Source organism: Mirounga leonina, unplaced genomic scaffold, assembly GCF_011800145.1.
Source record: "Mirounga leonina isolate KUSES-001 unplaced genomic scaffold, KU_Mleo_1.0 Mir_201, whole genome shotgun sequence".
In the NCBI taxonomy this organism is placed as follows: Eukaryota; Metazoa; Chordata; class Mammalia; order Carnivora; family Phocidae; genus Mirounga; species Mirounga leonina.
Window position 1 is genome coordinate 22,365,602 of NW_023270504.1, and position 21,176 is coordinate 22,386,777.

The following is a 21,176-nucleotide window of genomic DNA, read 5'->3' on the forward strand; positions in this document are numbered from 1 at the left end:
CACAGTCTACTTACCACGAACATGTAAAAAAGATTAATTTTGACAATATCATTGACAAATTTGGAGAAGGTAAGGGACACAAACAGAAATTGTAATATTATTTATTATTGTGACATACCTATATATAGGTGTAAATTCCACTCCCTTTCCAAAAAAATAAAGGCATTAATGTAATTGAAAAGATTTTATCCACACATTTTAATTTTCATTGGCATTATTTTATATACAACTTTTAAAAAATATTTTATTTATTTATTTGAGAGAGACAGCATGCATGAGCTGGGGGAGGGGCAGAAGGAGAGGGAGAGACAGAGAATCCCAAGCAGACTTGTGCAAGCGCAGAACCCCACATGGGGCTCGATCCCATGACCTAGAGATCATGACCTGAGCCGAAACCAAGAGTTGGACACCTAACTGAAAAAGCCACCAGACACCCCTATTTTATATACAACTTTCAACAAAAAATATTCACTACCTACATTTGTTTTCTGACCCTTATTATTCATTCATTCCATTTCATGATCATTACTGGAAACTATTTTGTTGTGTAAAGGAAAGGAAAGGAAAAATTAAAAACAAAACAAAAATAAGTCTGGGTGTTAAATATGCTAGGTACACCACTGCTTAAGAACTCAAGGATTAGTGAAGAAAACTGTTATAAGCATCTAACAATAAGAAAATGACACATAAATTCATCTCTTCCTTGGGGAGATTGGGAAATTTCAAATACAAATGCCATAGGAGAGTGATGTATACACTATATATACTTCTCCCCCATTAAAATGGAAGAAAAGAGGCACAAGGTGGAAGGGATAATAGAAGCTATATGTGAAATGTGAACAATGTAGCAAATGGAAACCATGAAGCTACTGGAGCAGAAGGGTAGCAGGAGCATAAATAGATTCGGAAAAGATGGTTGAAGGCACATTTTAACTATGAAGGATCTATTGATATAAAGACAGCCTTTGGTTTATTTAAAAAGTTGTTAGCCCTCTAAGAAAGAATTCCATATCAACTACCTCATTTGTGATTAGCTTAAAATTAAAACTGGAATGACTGCTGTGAACAAAGCTAAGTAATTTTTTGGTCTGCCCAAACCAGAGGTACTTAAACAATTTAAGTGTTGGTTTTTTGTTTTGTTTTGTTTTTCTGTCCTCCAAATATAATATGAAACCAATTAGGATGGGGATTGGGTCTCATTCTTCTTTGTATTCAGACTTCTGAGAATATGGTACATGCTTAATTGACATTTAATTGCTTAATGGATAGAAGAGGTTAGAGAAGGGGGGATGGAGGGAGGGAGGAAGGAGATCCAAGTTAGCCTTCAAATTAGAGATGCAATTTGAGGATTTTTTGGAAATTTGTGAACATTAATGGGGAAGATACTTTGGAAGGTTGCTATCTCCTGTAGACTCAATATTTTTTTCTACAGTTTTAAGTGAATGCTAATTTGTTTTTAATAATCTTGTTTTCTATTTAATTCATTTATTCATCTATTTATATCTATTTATTTATTTTTATTCACTTCTTTATGTAAGTTTTCCAAAAAGTCACCCTGAACATATGCTTCAGGCTCTCCTGTGTTTCCTTTTGCTGGTTTAACACTCATTCTAGTAAACCTAACAAAATAGATATTTGTGTAGGAAAGATATTATTTTTTGAGCTTTAATTCTGGGAGTAAATGCTACTGTTGATAACAAGCTAAATATATATAGAAATGAAAACATGACCAGGCTGATTTAGCTATTCTGAATGCGATGACTTATTGATGTAATATTTAATGTTATTCTTGATTCAACTAATTGTATTTTCACTTTATAAAATGTGTTTTTCATTTTTAAGAACTCTTCTCAGATTCATTTTTCTTTCAAGAGAAACTTGCTGTATGAATGCAATTTTTCATCAAATTTAATTTCACTGAGAATGTGAATTAGATAATTGTTGTTTGCTATTTTTGTTGTTGTTTGTTTTGATTAGATTGGTTTGTTTTTCACCTGCTTCTTACATTCATGTTTAACCAGGGGTATTTTCCTCTGAATACATGGATTGTTCTCCCCACCCCCTCCTGTTCCTTGAAATACTGAAATACTGAGAGATTTCTTTTTCTGGTTCATTAAGGATTCGTGTAATCAGTGTTCAATTGTTTTAATCCTAGACAAAAAGAGAAGACTAAAGTTTACATTTATTGAAAATCTCTTTGACAACTTAGCCAATTGTTTTTGTAGGATTGTGATTAGAGGAAGAGATTCTTAGAAAATAAAAGTTATTACACAAAATTCTCCCAGGGGACAGTCTGGATTGACAGTAGAAATCCAGCTTATTATTGCCTGGAAGGTGCTCATCTCCTTACTGTTCTGTTAGAAGGCTGGCTTTTCTTCCTTAAACCAGATATGCAATCTGTGAAAAATCCCGTTTTCCGAAGACTGTGTTACAGAACTGGGAGGCTGATGGACATTGAGATTAAGATCCACATGACTACTTCGCAACGTGTCTACAGAAAGTTAGCAAAACTTTCGTGGCAGGCTAAGTAAGGGGGAGAAACTCACTTATTTACTCTCCATTGAACCCTTCCATTCTGATATGTGTTAGTAAGAACCACAGAGCTCTTGGCTATAATATCTCCATCCAAACCTCTGCTCTAAGAGACTTGACATCGTCTAGCATGGCTAGAATCCCCCCTGAAATGCCTGCCTGAGAAAGCTTAGTGCTTCCAGGAAAATATACTGTTTGTTCTAGTCAAAACTTGGTGAAAGACACACCTCTAAATCCCCTCTTAGAGCAGTTATCTTAGAAAGCTTACAATTATAATTCCTTTCTCTGACCTTTGAAAAGTAAGTCTACTACTTGAAACTATTTCTTCAAGGACCTGAGAGCCATCTCTCTGAAATGCAAACATTCAGGGAGTTAAGAGAGATAATTCTGACTTTCCCAGTCCCTGTGGGAGCATAAGGGTCTAGCTTCAGCGGGGTCACCATCTTGCTTTAATGTGTATGGGTGCCACAATCATAAAGATAGGAGAAGTCTATTTCTCTCCTAGATAAGCACCAACTAACAAATCTTAATACCTCTTAATACTACTCAGTGTCTTTCCCTTAGCATACCTTTAAAAAGTCTTTAGTATTTTGTTTTGGGGAAGTCACGTTCCTTCATGCTGGTCCCTCTTTTCCACAGTAATTATATTACTGAATGAAAGCTGTTCTCACTGCTTTAATGAGTGTCTGGCTTCGTTTCAGATGTCTCCTTCATTCTGCTTGCTGCATAGTCTTGTAAGTGGGTTGGGTACCTTTCTGGTTTCCAGTAATGATAAGTGTTTTCCGTATCTCATTAATTTAGGTATTTTGCATAATATTTCAGTCCCAGAATTCTCCATAAGCTGTCACACTAGTTTATTCTTATCTCTGGGGGATATGTTCCAAGATCCCCAGTGGATAGTACTGAACCTTACATATATACTGTTTTGTTCTTCTTCCTGTACATACATAGCCATGAAATAGGCTTTGTGACATAGGGCTAGGCTACTATTGACTTTCTGATGGTATATTAGGAGGATCATCTGCTTCCCGATGACCACAGTTGCCTGGGGGTAACTGACACCATGGAAAGCAAAACCACAAATAAAGGGGGGACTACGTACTTGTAGTATAAGTGTATGAACAGATCATGCATTTTGTAGCAAAAGTACACTTTAGTTTGAGTCTTTGCCTCAAAATTTTTATTAGCTTCTTAAAACTGGGTAAGAGACTAAAATTTCTGTATCTCATTTTCTTCATTTGAAAATTAAAAAAGGGGCACCTGGGTGGCTCGGGTCTTGATCTTGGGGTCTTGGGATTGAGCCACATATCAGGCTCAGTGGTGAGTCTGCTTCTCCCTCTCCCTCTATTATCTTTCATGCTCTCAAAAAATAAATAAATAAAATCTTTAAAAGAGTAAAATAAACATATACCATATGGACTTGTTGGAAAATTGAGATTGAATGAGAAAACATGTGCAATGGGTAATACATAGCTCAGAGTAATTGTTCAATAAGTAATTACTACTTTGAATTATCAATCCCTGACAAATCCTGAAGAAATTTGCTTCTCCTCTTTGTCGTTACAATGCCTCCTTATGGCATCCTTCACACACCTGTCTGTAGGTTTCCTCTAATAGGCAGTGAGCTTCTTCACAGATATCTTTTATCCCTATATCTGCAGCTTCTGCCATTTGAAAAGATGGGCATTTGATAAATGTTTAGTGAATGAGCAAGTACATGAATAAATGAATGCGTGTGTGAATTCATGTTTCATTTTTCTTATATTTGGTCTGAAACAAAGATCTATCTATTGTGTTGCCTTAAAATTTTCTTAAGGCTCGTCAGTCTTAGAAATAGGATCTAAAGGTACAAATGGGAACTTACCACAGCATAGTTTTCATTTCCTGCCTTTGGCTATATCTGGTTGGACTACTTACTTAAGCTCAACTTGCTAAAACTCAGTAAATGCCTACCCCACATGATTTGGCTCATACATCCTTTTTTGTCCACAAGCAGTTGTCTTAAGAAAAGGAAGAGCTCTCAAATGCTGTGGCAATTTAGGAACTCAGTAGAACAATGGAATCCCGTTCTGGGGTAGAAAATTTGGATGAAGATGGTTATACTCAATTAGACTTCCGCTCTCAAGGCATCACTGGGAGACCTGTGGTCTTAGAGAAAGGTATCTTTTCTTTCTGCTTTCAATGTTCTTGTTCTCATCAACTAAAACACTTATGTGGAAAAAATTTGAGAGACTTATGATTTGTATGCTGAAAACCTTTTAAAAGATTTTCAGAAGTCACTGAAGATATTTTGAAATATCTTTGTTCGTTGCAAGCATTTGGTAACTAATTATTGGTATTTAAATTAATTATTAAGATGGCAGAAAATACAATTTCTCAGGTGCCTGGGTGACTCAGTTGGTCAAGTTTCTGCCTTTGGCTCAGGTCATGATCCCAGGGTCCTGGGATTGAGTCCCACATTGGGCTCCTTGCTCAGCAGGGAGCCTGCTTCTCCCTCTGCCTCTGCCTCTCTCTCTTTCTGTCTCTCATGAATAAATAAAATCTTTAAAAAGAAAAAAAGAAAACACAATTTCTCTGTTCTGTAGAAATAGACACTTCAGCAGTAAGGAACTGTAAATAAGTGTGATGAAATGCAAAGATGTAAGAATTTCAATAGAAGTGACTTGCTTGTTTGGTAGAAAGGAGTAAATCGTAGAATGGAAGTCATGGAAACTTAAAGAACTGTATATGAACAACATCAGGATATTGGAGATAAGAGAGAGAAGATAGGTGAGGGAAAAAACAAATTTGTGATTTTGTGGTAAAGGCCAAAGGGACTTCAGAAGTCATAGGGTTTGGAATCATGAATCTGATGTGTTTTTTTGGGGTAAGACATTGATTTGGATTTTTTTTTTTAACCAAATGGGAGTCTTTTGTATACTAGTGAAGGGAAATATATGTGCTAAATGAAAAGATTCCATTTGCAGAACATGAGTCTTAAACATAATAGAAAAGGAGTAAAATATGGAGGAAGGCATTACACGCTCTCTTCCTTAATAGAATGAGTCATTTGTTTCCTCTGTGGTTCTCCTATTTGACAATTCTCTGAAATGCTTGTAATGTTTATTCTCAAAGACAGAACTATATCCTTGGTGCAGTGGTATTAACACAACATCAGCTTCCTGTTATCAAGAGAAAGATTATTCATAAGTTTTGACATGAGAATTTGCTCTCTTCTGCTTTATGGTAACCCACATTGCACAATTATTTTCCCTTTACCACTTATGCAATCCTTTTCTTGCTCAACCTGTTGAGGAGGATGGAAAAACTGGATGATACAAGAGGTAGGGAGGCAGGTGTATGTTTCTACGTATTTGTTGACAAACAGTGAGTTATGTATAACGTGCTAGTAGCCTCTAGACTAGATGCTTTTATGTGTTAGCTCATTTAGTTTCCACAATAATCCTCTGAGCTATTATTAACCCAATTTTTCACAAAGAGAAATGAATAAGCAGAGGGAGTAATTCACCCAAGGCTATGCAACAAATAAGTGAAAAGAGAAGGTTATCCTCAGCAACCAGGGCTATTTCCCCTACCGTAATATGTCTTCTATAAAAATGAGTGGGATTTCAGAAACTCTGGTAATGTCAGGACCATCAGTGTGAACCTCAAATTAGGAGTGTATAGGTATCAGGGCACTGTGCTGAAATTATAGTTCCAGGACCTAAGGAGGTATGCTAAATGTGAGGGAAAATTCAGATAATTCTAGATGACTAGATTATCTGCATATCGGAGATTAATAGTTCACTTTAGAATTTTCCAGATTTTGATGAACTGTAGAACTGAAATGCTCTGTGATTTGTCATATTTCTTCATTTTAATTTCTGTTCCCTCTGGCTTCCTAGTAACTTGTGCTACATCTCCTCATTGGCGTCCCATTGCTGTGACTTTGGGAATCCTATGCTTGCTAATATTGGTGATCGCTGTGATCCTGGGTACCATGGGTGAGTATTGGTGGGGGAGATCAACAACAGCAACAACAACAACAGACATTTGATAAGCATTTATTATGTGCCAGGCACTCTTTTAAGAGCTTGACATGCATAATCTAATTGAATCTGTATATTAACCACATTGAATCAGTGCTACTAATTCATTTTACTTATAAGAGAAGTGAGAGGTGGAGAGAGATGCATTTCATTTTCTAGGGCCATAAACTAGTTAGTGGTAAGACCATGATTAGAAATTTAGGCAATCTGACTGAAAAAACGCATACTCTTTTTTTTCTTCCTTTTTTTGTTTTAGAGAGGGAGAGAGAGCCAGTACGAGTGGGGGAGGGACATAGGGAAAGAGATTCTCAAGCAGGCTCCACACTCAGCACTGAGCCTGACACGGGGCTCCATCTGATGACCCCGAGATCATGACCTGAGCTGAAATCAAGAGTCGGAGGCTTAACTGACTGAGCCACTCAGGCACCCCTAAAAAATGCATACTCTTAACTATATTGCTCTAGTATCTTCCTTGAATAGCTGGTTTTATTTTATTTTATTATTTTTAAAAATATTTTATTTATTTATTTGATAGAGAGAGACACAGCGAGAGAGGGAACACTAGCAGGGGAAGTGGGAGAGGGAGAAGCAGGCTTCCCGCAGAGCAGGGAGCCCGATGCAGGGCTCGATCCCAGGACCCCGGGATCAAGACCTGAGCCGAAGGCAGATGCTTAACAACTGAGCCACCCAGGCGACCCAAGGAGCTCTCATTTTTAAATAACAGAAGAAAGATAGAAGATTTATTACTATTTCAAATCTATCATGCTCCAATTGATGGTATTTCATGTGCCTTTTGTTTTCCCTTTCACACTCCTCTATCTGCTTTGTTTTTCTCCTTTTTACTACACCTTCATGGAAGTAATGTTTTCTTTCCATCTATTTATCTATCCTCTATTCTACCATATATCATCTATCTATCTATCTCTCTATCTATCTATCTATCTATCTCTCTATCTCTCTATCATCTACTTTTACCTCTCAATCAGCAATGTGTTATCTATTTATCATTAATCAAGAATATATCTCTTTGTATTCCAACAAAAATATGGATTTTGGAATTATAATTTCAAATATAGTAGAATGACTTTTTTTTCTGTCACTGTAATTTTTGTTAGCATATGAAGCTATTTGGAGATCCAATTCTGGGAGCAACCCATTGAAGAATGACAACTTCCCATCAAGAAATAAAGAGAACCACAGTCAAACCACACAATCATCTTTAGAAGACCATGTGGCTCCTACCAAGACTCTCACAACCACAGGCAAGGGCAGGGTTAAAAGATGAATGGAATCCTTGATACAGGAAAGTTAATTACTATGGCTAAGGCCTGGAGTAGGGTTGGTAAAGACAGTATTTTTACATGCAAGGATTGTGCATTCAAGGAAAGCACACATCAGTATTATCTCAGTATAGTATGTCCCTGTCATACATGTAATAAAGTGATATAAATATCCCATGCATTTGGCCAATGATTTCTAAGTTGGATTTTTTTTTTCTCAAATTAGTGATGAATTTATCACTCTCTACATATTTAGACCTATAGGAGATTGTATAACTTGATGCAAAGGAAAGAAATGTGTTCTCCCCCCACTTAAGAATTGACATTTTAAAGTAACAGAGATAGAATAGGAAAATGGATGTCAGAAAGGAAGAAAGGGAGAGAAAAGGAAAGAAGGGAAAATGTTCTTAGAATAAGAACTGTATGTGAATTAAACATATACAAGATACATAGACCTAATAGAATAGATACGTTCCTGAAAACTCTGGTTATATTTGTTTTTCTTTAGTCATACAATTTCATTACAATTTTAGACACACTTGACCTTTATTTCTAATTGTATTATAATTGACTATGATGATATTTTGACTTCAATTTTCCATCTCTGGACCCATACCTTCTCACTATTTGTATCAAGTAGCTAAAAATAGAAAGTAGAGATACTCTATAATGTGAATAATTGCTCTTATACGTTTCTCATTTGGAACGTTGCATTCTTTTTTTTTTTAAAGATTTTATTTATTTATTTGAGAGAGAGAATGAGACAGAGAGAGAGAGCACGAGATGGGGGAGGGTCAGAGGGAGAAGCAGGCTCCCCGCCGAGCAGGGAGCCCGATGTTTGACTCGATCCCGGGACTCCGGGATCATGACCTGAGCCGAAGGCAGTCGTCCAACCAACTGAGCCACCCAGGCGCCCTGGAAAGTTGCATTCTTAAATGGATCTCACAACTCTAAAATAAGTTAACATGAAATTACTGTATATCTTGAAGATTGATTTTGAGTTGATTTATTTTAAAAATTATCATGAAGAAAAGGAGTAATGGACTGAAGGTGAAAGAATGGAAGACAGGTCAAGAAGGAAAGGAGGGTTGACTGTCTAAAACACTGTTTATAGTTAATTCATTTTTAAGTTTTAAATGAATGAGGGGGTTTCAATGTGGTCTCTTCAGTAAAAATCATATCCCTATAATTTGAACTGAAAATGGAATATATTACTGGTAATTCATTGATTATTAAGTATCCTTGGGATGAATGATGCTTGCACTGAAAGAGCAACTGGCATGTTATGAACCTCATTGTGTTTACTTTTTATTTCCAGGAGCTTTTTCCAGCTCTTGTCCTCCTAATTGGATCATATATAAAAACAACTGTTATCTATTTAGCACATCATTAGCTTCCTGGAATAGAAGTAAAAGACAGTGCTCTCAACTGCACTCTAACCTCCTGAAGCTGGACAGTGCAGAAGAACTGGTAAGTGTAGACTTTAGTTATAATTATCTGTGGTCTATATTGAGCAGAAAAATAGAGGTAGATTCCAGGTAATGATAATTTTCCCTAAAAGAGGGCACCTGGGTAGCTCAGTCAGCTAAGTGTCTGCCTTTGGTTCAGGTCATGATCCCAGGGTCCTGGGATGGAGCCCCACATCCGGCTCCCTACTCAGCGAGGAGTTATCCCTCTCCCTCTGCCCCTCCCCACCGCTCACACTCTCTCTCTAGCACTCTCTCTCTGTCTCTCGCAGATAAATAAATAAAATCTTAAAAAAATATATTTTCCCTAAGAGAAAGTCACATTTAATATCCTCCATAATTATAATAACAGCATGTATTAAGTGGGTAAAATATATGTTTTTTTAATTAATTCAAAAATAAATATTTTCACTTTATTTTTAAAAAGATTTTATTTATTTTATTTTAGAGAGAGAGTGTGTGTGCTTGAGGCGGGGAGGGGTCAGAGGAAGAGAGAGAATCTCAAGGAGACCCTGCACTGAGTGTAGAGCCTGATGCAGGTCTCGATCTCATGACCCTGAGATCTAGACCTGAGCCAAAACCAAGAGTCGGATGCTTAACTAACTGCACCACCCAGGGGCCCCAGTGTGTTTTACCTTAAAACAAATCTATTCAAACATACTCCAAGTTTGCATGACAATAAGAATCAGGTCACTACTCATTTTTGTGTGTTTGGATTTCAATTCTTAAATTTGGTGGAGTAAAATAGAAAATTCTCCCCCTTGTCATCATTATCAAGGAAAATAGCAGCAATGATAATATACATTTATAAGTCATTTACTCCTTGCAAGATACCAGGAAAGGCAAAGAGGTTTAAAAAGTAACCTTGCTATTTCAATGCTTACATAGTTTGTAAGAAGAAAGAAAGAACTCAACAGCTGCTAAAAGTTAAATATCTGGTATTGGCACTCAGTGACATAGGAATTCAGACAGAGATCCCTGGATATATAAAGTTTTACAGAAAAAGTGGAAGTTATAATGCACTGTGAGTGAAGGGTAGAACTCAGTTGGGCTATAAGAAGGGATTAAAAACAATCTGTAACTCCTACATTTACTTTCACTTCCTTTCAACTTTTGTGTTTCTGTCCTGCATTACCCAACAGTTGTAGTTCGCATGAAAATGAATGGAAGTAGATTGTGGCAAAGAAAGGGAATGACACTGGAAGTCTGGCTTTTCGATGTTCCTGTCGTTTGTCGAATGTCATCATTAAACCTCAAATTACTTATTCATAGAACATGCAGTGGAACTATGTTAGTTTTATATTTTTATCTAACTCTGCAAAGGATTTCTTGACAAAAATGTGATAAATTCATATATTTGATTTGAGAAGATAGTGGCCTGTTGTCCATGAAAATTGCCTCGGAGCTCTGTCATTCTTGGAACTTGGCAGGCAGGTTGCATGGAGGCATTATAATTTTGACATTATGGGTCTATTCTTTATTGGAAAATTAAACAATAATGACTCTGAAGAAATGAAATATACTTTTTGAGGCACTCAATGGCATTTAATAATTGACACTTCTCTCTAGGTTGGTGCCAGTGTATGCATGCATTCTTCACCAAGGCGACTCAATCTGTTGTCTCTTTCTCAGTGTCTGTAAGAGTCTCTCTCCATCTTTTTATCTCTATCATCTCTGTCTGTCTCACTCTCTCAGTGACTCTTTGACATTTATGCTTTCCTACAGGAATTTATAGTAAGGCAAATGTCTTCTCAACCTGATAATTCATTCTGGATAGGACTTTCTCGCCATCAGACTGAAGGATCATGGCTCTGGGAGGACGGCTCAATGTTCTCTTCTAACTTGTAAGTATCTGGAAAGACAAAACTTCACACCCTTTCTCAGAAAGACAAGAGCATGTCAAGCAGTTAAGGATCTGATTTGTGAGCCATTTATGAGAATGAGAGAAAGGGAAATGGTGATGAAGAGAGAAAAAGAGTGAATCGGGAAAAAAAGAAAAGAGGGTAGAGGAGAATTTTACAGTCAAAACAAGTTGAGTGGTCATCTAGTGCTGTCAACACAAATGTTCCTCAGCTTTCTTACAAGGAGGGCGTCTGGCACCTGTTAGAAGTAGTCCAGTTAGGAGCCATCACTGTTAGTATAAAACTGTGGTGAAGAACATGGGCTTTGGAGTCACTTCTCAGGTTGAGACAATGATTGGCCCACTCACTGTGTGAAATTGGTTAAGCTGCTTGACCTACCTGAACCCCTCCCTCTTTCCTCATCTGTAAATGAGAATAATGAGAATGAAAATAATACCTGTCTGATAGGATTTTAAGATAAAGGAGATAAAAGTCAAATCACTTAGCATAGTGTCCTGCACCTAAATATGTGACACATGCTATTATTAATTTTGAAAGTAACCACATTTCACACTTTATAAAGTTCTTTTAAACATATTTCCATTTTCATTATAAATTCTCCCTTACTGTGTGTGGATCAGCTAGGGTTCTTCAGAGAAGAAGATCTATATAGATCTCCTATTGGTTCTGAAGAACTCTGATCCACACACAATGAGGAATAATTGATACATGGAGATTTATTATGAGGAATTGGCTCCCATAAGTATGGAAGCTAAGAAGGCCCACAGTCTGCCATCTGCGAGCTGGTGACCCAGGAAAACCTGGGGCTATAAATTCCCTTCAAGTATGAAGGGCTGGGAACGAGGGGAGCTAATGGTGTAAAATCCAGGGCTCAGGTAGAAAGAAGATGAGCTACACTGAGATGTCTCAGCTCACAAAGTGAGGCAGGAAAAGGCAAAGTTTCCAAAGTATATTAAAATCTCCTGCTGTGGGCGCCTGGGTGGCTCAGATGGTTGAGCGTCTGCCTTCGGCTCAGGTCATGGTCCCGGGGTCCTGGGATCGAGTCCCGCATCGGGCTCCCTGCTCCTTGGGAGCCTGCTTCTCTCTCTCTCTCTCTTTCTCTCTCTCTCTGTCTCTCATGAATAAATAAATAAAATCTTTAAAAAAAAAAAAAATCTCCTGCTGTGATTCTACTTAAAATTCTGTAACTATTTTGAGGTGCCGATGCCGTATTATTAGGCACATATAGATTTAGAATTTTTATACTGTGCAGGTGTACAGCCCATTCAAAGTACTTTTTCTTTTCTGTCTTTCCTCTTTTTGAACCGCTTAAATAATTTTATGACTCCATTTTTTCTTATATTAATTTAGAATTTACTCTTACTAGTTTTTTCATAGTTGCTCTGAAGATTACAACACACATTCTTCACTCATCAAAGTCTAATATTAATTGTTTTATAATGTTCTTCCTGGGCAATATAAAAATATATTCGAATATTTCTTTACTCTGTGTATTCCCTCCCCAATTTACATGCTATTATTTTTGTGTACTTCAATGCTCTCACATCTTTTCCCACGTTTTAAATCTCTACAGTTGGCACCTGTCTTACAATTGCAGGCCTTTTATAATCATTGTAGGTCTGAACTCAAGTTGAGCCCTGTTAAGAAGGCTTAGTGTTTGCTTCTGCCAGTCAAAGAGAGGCACCACAAACCTGAGATTACTTAAACACTCTGCTTGTTTTTTTTTGTTTTGTTTTGTTTTGTTATTTAAACACACTGGTATTATGGATTCGATTAGAAGATCTGTGTGAGTATGAGCTTGTGGTTCAGCTTCTCAGGGGATGTAATTTTTTTTCTCCCATCTTCCACTTGGTGGCAAGATTGAGACAGGCACTGCTCACTATTACTCTTTCCTGGTTATAGTTTTAGTTTTCATTTACTCCTACACCAGAATAATCCTTTGTTCTGCAGGGTTTTCTACCAAATTCCCATCTTGGATGAATTTATTTCACAGTATTAGTTAAATAAATGGTCTCTCAACAATTGATGGCATCTCAGATTCAGTAAAGAATATAGCCCTAGAAAACAGTAGATGTATAGATTTATACACAGTTCATCTAGATTTTTCCATGTATTTATGGTTTGCATTGCTTCTTATTTATTTCTGTCTCCTACCTTCCATTTCAACCATTTTCCTTAAACCTGAAGAATACTCTCTACTATTCCCTTTAGAGTAGAAATTTTAGGGTTTAGTTCTTTGTGTCTAAAACTGTTTTTATTTCAACTTTTCTAAAAAAAATTTTCTTTGATTATAAAATTGGAAATGTGTAGTTTGTTTCTCTCAGCCGCTCAAAGATACTATTATAATGTTTTCCTATTTTTTATTATTGTTTTGGAAAGGTCAGCTGTTTGAAGGTAATATATGTTTTAAACCTGGTGCCTTTTTTCAGCTTTGGAAAATTCTCAGCCAACTTGCTTCAAATGTTGCTTCCACCCTATCTTTCTTCCCTTCTAGTGGGATTCCAGTTATATACATTATAGACCCATTTACAACATTCTGTACGTCTTGTTTGCTTAATCCTTCATCCTTTTTTCTTTATATATTTACTTCTCATATATCTTTCATTTCTCAATTTTTTTTTCTCATCTGTGGTTAATCTGGTGTTAAAAGCCTCCATTAAGTTTTTAATTTTGTTTAGTGAATTTTTCAGTTCTGTAACTTCAGCTTGGTTCTTTGTCAAATCTACTCTGTCACTATTTATAATTCCTAGTTTTCTTCCAACATTCTCAAATTTATCTTTTAACTCCTAGAATATAGTTGCTTTAACATTTGTATTTGATAATTCCAACGTCTTATACTCATGTATGTCTGTTTCTATTATGTTTTTCTCCTATTTTTCATTCATGTTGATTTTTCTTATATGTCTGATTATTTTGTTATTAATTTTTAAAATTTTACTTCCAGTATAATTAACATATAGTGTTATATTAGTTTTAGGTGTTCAATATTGTGATTCATCAATTCTATGCAATACTCAATGCTTCTCATGATAAAGTATACTCTTTAATCCCCATCACCTATTTCACCCATTTCACAACCCACTTTCTCTCTAGTAACCTGTTCGTGTTCTATAATTAAGAGTCTGTTTTTTGGTTTGTCTCTTTTTTCCTTTGTTCATTTGTTTTTTCCCCTTAAATTTCACATATGAGTGAAATCATATGGTATTTGTCTTTCTGTGACTGGCTTATTTCACTTAGCATTATACTCTCTATCTCTATCCATGTTATTGCAAATGGCAAGATTTCATTCTTTTTTATGGCTGAATAATATTCCAGTGTGTGTGTGTGTGTGTGTGTGTGTGTGTATAGCCCCTCTTCTTTATCCATTTATCTATCCTTGGCCACTTAGGCTGCTTCCATAATTTGGCTACTGTAAGTAAAACTGCTATAAACATAGAGGTGCATGTATCCCTTTGAATTAGTGCTTTCATATTCTTTAGGTAAATACCCAGTACTGTGATTCCTGGATCCTAGGGTAATTCTAGTTTTAATTTTTTGAGGAACTCCATACCATTTTCCACAGTGGCTGCACCAGTTGCATTCCTACCAACAGTGTAAGAAGGTTCCTTTTTCTCCACATCTTCAACACTTGTTTCCTGAGTTTTTGATTTTGGCCATTCTGACAGGTGTGAGGTGATATCTCACTGTGGCTTTGATTTGCATTTCCCTGATGATGAGTGTTATTGAGCATCTTTTCATGTGTCTGTTGGCCATCTGAATGTCTTCTTTGGAGAAATATCTGTTCATGTCTTCTTCCCATTTTTTAATTGGATTATTTGATTTTTATGCCTGATTTTTTTTAAAGATTTTATTTATTTATTTGACAGACAGACACAGCAAGAGAAGGAACATAAGCAGGGGAATGGGAGAGGGAGAAGCAGACTCCCCACTGAGCAAGGAGCCCAATGTGGGGCTCGATCCCAGGACCCTGGGATCATGACCTGAGCCAAAGGCAGACGCTTGACTACTGAACCACCCAGGCACCCCATGCCTGATTATTTTTGATAGTGTGCTCAACGTTGTATCTTAAATGTTGTATAATTAATTTGAAATTTACAGGGTGGCTTTTAATTTGCTTCTGGTAGGCATCATTTGGGTGTAAATAATACAAACTGCTGAGTATAATCACATTTTGATTTTAACACCACTTAACTATTTCACTTCCACCAGCCTAAGCACAGTGAATTTGTTAACAATCTTGACAAAATATATGTCCTACTTTTTTTATAGCACTTGTCTTGAGTTTTCTTTTGCTTTTTAAACATATGACTAGTGGACTCTTTCTAAAAATCACAAGAGTGGGCCCAAATTATCACTTTGATATGTTACTATGCCTTGGTTTCCTGGGTGGCAGTAACTTAATGTAGCTCTGTCCATGCCCAAAAAAACCTCTTGGATGTCAAGGAAAACTTTTGGAGAACACCAGTCAGAATTCTCCCTGATGCCTGAATCAAAGTTGTTTCATGCTTTTAGCCTAGTCATTTCTACAAAAGAATTGTCTCAATCCTCCAGCCCCAGGTCCAAGAAGAGCTAGATACACAAGATGAAGAGTACCAGTCCACAGCTTTTACAGTGAAGCTCAGTGTTGCCTTTTAAGCTCGACTAATTAACACTGCTCCTTCAGGAGACTGAAGAGCAAATAGAACAGAGCTGTACTCCCACTTACCCATGATAATTATCATAATTGTCTATCACTGTATTATAATATAATTTTGTCTTCAGAATGCATTAAAATATATAATGCTGTTTTCCCTGCCTTTAAATGGCCTTGATATCTATGATTCTTCATTTATTTTTTTAAGATTTTATTTATTATTTGAGAGAGAGAGAGTGCATAAGAGAGAGCGATCATAAGCAGGGGGGAGGGGTAGAGGGAGAAGCAGACTCCCCACTGAACAGGGAGCCTGATGTGGGACTCAATCCCAGGACCCTGGGATCATGACCTGTGATAAAGGCAGATGCTTAACTGACTGAGCCACCCAGGTGCACCTATGATTCTTCACTTAGTTCTAGATACTTCTCAATAACTCTTCTGCTTGGTTTCACTAGTCTGTTGCTTTATTTGATAAATATACTTCTAGGTAAGAGGTTGAAAGATAAATAAAGAACTGTCTATAGAATACTATATGATTTTTCTTATCTGTCAGGAGCTTTATTTAGTTTTATGTAACTAATAATATTTTTCTTAAAAAATTTTGAGTCGTTTTTATGCCTTAATAATGAATGCTCTTCCGTTACCATTTGAGAACTAATGCAATCTAAATTCAAGTTTCCTTTCCCAATAATGTAACCATTTAGGAACTCTTTTCACCAATATCCTTACCCATATCCTTGCTAATTTATTTCAGCATTGTGTAGATAGTAGACAGTATTTCTTACATTTGTTTTAATTGCCTCATTATATTTTAACAGGTTTCAAATCAGAAGCACAGAAACCCAAGAAAACTCATCTCAGAGTTGTGTGTGGATTCACCTGTCAATAATTTATGACCAACTTTGTAGTGTGCCCTCATACAGTATTTGTGAGAAGAAGTTGTCAATAAAATGATGGGGGTGTCAGGGTGGAAGAGCAGACAGAAGTATGTAAAATATTAAGAAGGGCAGAAAACAAACCAGAAAAGAGAGATATTTGAGGTCAAAATAACTGCTGAAAAGATCAAGAGAGCTCAGCCAACTTTAATCTTAGATGAGAATGGAGAAGCTATGATTCTGAACTTACCAACTGAAATGGCAGGCCAGTATTAGGTTCTAGTTAATAGACCCCTAGAAATGGAATCAAGTCAGCTAAACTTAAATTTTCATTCTACCACTGACTGACCTAATATTAACATGGAATTAGCCATAAATCTTTGGTGTTTCAAGAAGATCTTTATTTCTGGGTCTATTAAAGTTGCTTTTTGTCCTTAAAAAATGCCCCTGGAGTACACATGATGTGTTTCCATGATATGCTCCTCCATGTCTAATAGTGTATCAGACACAGGTGGAAGGCAAAATGTATTTCTGAATAGCAAAATGAGGAAAAAAAAATCTTCACTACAATCAGAGCTATTTTATTATTTTGTTCATCAATATGGTTATGATCAAAAAACATCATGAAAAAGCAGCAACTCCATCTCTTTTTTTTCCCTCAGTTAAATAGCCCAGAGAATATGTCTGCCATATCTCTGACTAATAGGATCTTGTATATTGTGAAATAGTATGGTAACTGCTCTTATAAGAAAGTGTTCTCCATTGTAAATATTATCAATCAAAAAAGATCTGGTAATGAATGTAGAAAAAGAAAAAAAAAAAAAAAAAACAATCCAGGGGCCTGGGTGGCTCAGTTGGTTGAACATCCAACTCTTGATTTTGGCTGGGGTGGTGATCTCAGGATCCTGAAATTGAGCCCCGTGTCAGGCTCCACGCTGAGCGTGGAGTCTGCTTGGGATTCTCTCTCTCCTTCTCCCTCTGCCCCTCCCCCTGCTTGTGTATGCTCTCTCTAAATAAATAAATAAAATCTGAAAAAAAAAATCTTATCACTGAGGTATTAACATTCTGAAAGGCAAAACATGTCTTACTATTTTTTATGATTACCGTTTTGCAGTTTTTAGCAATTCTTCAATAATTATAATTAAAAGGTATTATTGGAACATGTTTCCTTATATGATGATCTGTCTCTTTCTTATTTTCTCTTAAATTTTCCCCTTGGTGGTGTTTTTATTTTCATTGTTATTACCATGTGAACAGAAAACTGCATCAAGTTCACTGGATTTTTCACTTTAAAATGATTAATTTTATGTTATGTGAATTTCACTGTAATAAAAAAAATGATAATCAAAGAACCTTTGGCCTCCAAATGCTGTGTGTAGTAAATATTATCACAATATGCCCTCTTCCCATAAGAAAATGATGGTGAACTTGGCTCTTAGGAAGAGGTAGTATAGTAGTAGTTTTATGTTGAACAATAAATTTGGGATCTTAAGTATTTAAAGATTGAAAAGAAGAAGATATAGAAATTTTTGGTGAAGTCTCTTAATGGCTTTTAATATACAAACTTGAATTGTCACTATATGAAAAGACATGTGGAAAGGGCAAAGATAATTCGAGAGTTAAATTAAGGCACAGGTGAGATTTTGAAGAGTACCATGTCTTTTAATTTTGTTTTTGGTTTGATCAATTCCTCCTGGGTCCTGAGAATGGAGTGGATGATTTGAGAAGTCATAATAATAAAAAATAATTCTGGATGCAGAATGTACTTAGAGCAGACACTATTTATTATTTAAATATTTATGATTTAAAGATAAAAGTGTGACTATAACAAAATGATGGTACAAAGTAAGATGCTCTAGGTTGTCCAAGCATACTATACCTGACTGGTTAATACATGTTTATACCACAGTTTACATGGGCATGTACGTGGGAATGAACAGGAAACATCCATTTTTCCAAGAGACAGAAAAGGGAAAATAGCTACTAGCTGAACTTTTTTTTTTTTTAAGATTTTATTTATTTATTTGATTGACAGAGAGAGAGAGAGAGAGCAAGAGAGGGAACACAAGCAGGGGGAGTGGGAGAGGGAGAAGCAGGCTTCCAGCCAAGCAGGGAGCCCGACAGGGGGCTCGATCCCAGAACCCTGGGACAATGACCTGAGCCGAAGGCAGCCGCTCAACCAACTGAGCTACCCAGGCGCCCCTGAACTTCTATCTAAAGGGTAAATTCAAGATGAGTAATGATCATGCTAGAGGAAACACTTACCTACTCGAGGGCCACCAACTTCTCTGGCCTGAGTTATTGTGGTAATTTTCGAAGTAATCTCCCAGTGTCCGCCTTTGTCCTTCTAAGCTACTTTTTCAAACATAGCAGAGTGATTCTTTTAAATTTAAAACAAATCATGTCAGCCCTCTACTCAAAATCTCCTAGACTTCCCATGTACCTCAGAGTAAAACTAAATATAAATAAATAAAAATGAAAAAGAAAAGACCTTTTCAATTGTCAGTGGGCCACTTTACTCCTTTGACCTAATCTACTTTTCTCCTCTTCACTCATTCCATTTAGGACACTGGTTTCTCTCTTGTTTCGTAATAACTGGCATGCTTCCACCTCAGGGCATTTGAGCTTTCTGTTCTCTTTACCTGAATGATTCTTACCCTAGATATTTCAGGACCTACTCTTGCACTTCTTATAAAATCTCTGCACATACATCATTTTCTTAAGGAGGCTGACTCTGACTGCCATATTTAAAATTACCAACCCTCCTTTTTGTATATTCTTTTTTTTTATTTTTAAGATTTATTTATTTATTTATTTTAGAGAGAGAGAGGGTGGGGGCAGAGGGAGAAAGAAAATCTCAAGCAGACTTGCCACTGAGTGTGGAGCCCAACGCAGGGCTCAGTCTTACAACCCTGAGATCATGACCCGAGCCTAAATCAAGAGTCAGTCACCCAGCTGACTGAGCCACCCAGGTGCCCCTCCTTTTTGTATATTCTTAATCTCCCTTACCTTCCATATATTTTCATAAGTCTTATTATAGTCTAATATACTCTATTATTTACTTACTTTCTTTTATGTTACCTGCCTTCCTCCATAAAATATAGGCTCTAAAGGACAGAAAGTTTTGTTTTACACTGAATGCATCCTAGAATCTGAGAATAGCACCTGAAACAAAGCAGATGTTCAAAAAATATTTTTGTCGTTGTTGAAAAAATAAGTATTTAAGGACAAGTAGGAAAAATGTTAGTACAGGTTGTTTGGTGAAAAGTATCTAGGATCTACTTGAATCAATGAAGTTTGGAGAATAGTTTTAACTGCTTTTCATGTGAATCATAATCATTAGCACCTTCTAAATGTATTCTTTCAGGCCCCCGCTCTTGCAGTTTCTATTATTGATCTTCCTGCTCCTTTCTTCTATGTGTTTCACTTACCTCTTCCTTCAAGTTTTTTTACTGCCTTATCTCCTGTAACATTTTCTAATACATCAATGCAATGCAAATAACCAAATAATTTTTTATTTACTGCTTTTTACAAGGCATGCTGCAAGAGAAAGGTCCCTTTAGGTTTGTTTTATTTAGAATAACCTGATGAACAATACATAGTTTGAGACATAATAAATCTACAGTATATGTTTCCTAATCCACCCCTCATAGGGCCTGCCTGTCCCCACCCAAGCATCTTCTCCATTTCTTTATATTTTGTATGCTTGATTTAGCTAAGCTAATAACCAAAACATAGAAAAGTATAGGTAAAATAATACAGTTGTATTTTATTAATTCAAGAAAGATTTTTGGACATTATCTAAAACAGTTTTTTCATTTCCTTCTGAGCTTAGGAAATTTAGGTAAAAATTATTACCTGGTTTCCTGGAGTCACATATAAAGTTACATGTAGTTAGCAATAATTCTAAAAGTCCTGACTTACAATTAATTGTGTAATTGTTCATGATAATGGTCTACCAAAAGTGTTAGAAAATGTTAAATTGAGTTCATATAACGTAAGAAGAAAGATCATTGAATTGACAACAGGAAGACTACGTTTTAAAGAAATTCAGTGTAGTTAACATACACTGTTACATTAGTTTCAGGTATATGTCCATATATTACTCAGTGCTCATCAGATAAGTGTACTCTTAATCCCCTTCACCTATCACCCATCCCCCTACACACCTTCCCTCTGGTAACTGTTTGTTCTCTGTAGTTAAGAGTCTGTTTCTGGTGGGCGCCTGGGTGGCTCAGTCGTTAAGCGTCTGCCTTCAGCTCAGGTCATGATCCCAGGGTCCTGGGATTGAGTCCCACATCGGGCTCCCTGCTCGGCAAGAAGCCTGCTTCTCCCACTCCCATTCCCCCTGCTTGTGTTCCTGTTCTCGCTATTTCTCTATCAAAAAAAAAAAAAAAAAAAGAGTCTGTCTCTGGTTTGTCTCTTTTTTCCTTTGTTCATTATTATTTCCCTTAAATTCCACATATGAACAAAATCATATGGTATTTGTCTTTCTCTGGT

The 21,176-nt window shown here is 36.4% G+C and overlaps 1 protein-coding gene across 2 annotated transcripts; it reads left to right on the forward strand.

Moving 5' to 3' along the window:
• The first annotated feature begins 4,449 nt into the window (after window positions 1–4,449).
• CLEC7A (C-type lectin domain containing 7A) lies at window positions 4,450–17,505 on the forward strand. 2 transcript variants are annotated; one of them, XM_035028241.1, is made up of 6 exons: window positions 4,455–4,691; window positions 6,417–6,515; window positions 7,676–7,822; window positions 9,159–9,310; window positions 11,032–11,150; window positions 16,620–17,505. In XM_035028241.1, exons 1-6 carry the CDS (start codon window positions 4,589–4,591, stop codon window positions 16,753–16,755), a joined length of 756 nt encoding a protein of 251 aa, XP_034884132.1. In that variant the 5' UTR covers window positions 4,455–4,588; the 3' UTR covers window positions 16,756–17,505. The 2 variants fall into 2 exon arrangements, with proteins under 2 accessions (XP_034884133.1, XP_034884132.1); XM_035028242.1 differs by lacking the exon at window positions 6,417–6,515 and having other exon boundaries at window positions 4,450–4,691.
• The last annotated feature ends 3,671 nt before the right edge of the window (window positions 17,506–21,176 follow it).

Excerpts from the sequence above, each read along its gene's own strand:
- CLEC7A (XM_035028241.1), top strand. The coding sequence starts at position 4,589 with ATGGAATCCCGTTCTGGGGTAGAAAATTTGGATGAAGATGGTTATACT. Across the intron at positions 6,516-7,675 it reads TGTGATCCTGGGTACCATGG|CATATGAAGCTATTTGGAGA; the intron begins GTGAGTATTGGT and ends AATTTTTGTTAG. Across the intron at positions 7,823-9,158 it reads CAAGACTCTCACAACCACAG|GAGCTTTTTCCAGCTCTTGT; the intron begins GCAAGGGCAGGG and ends TTTTATTTCCAG.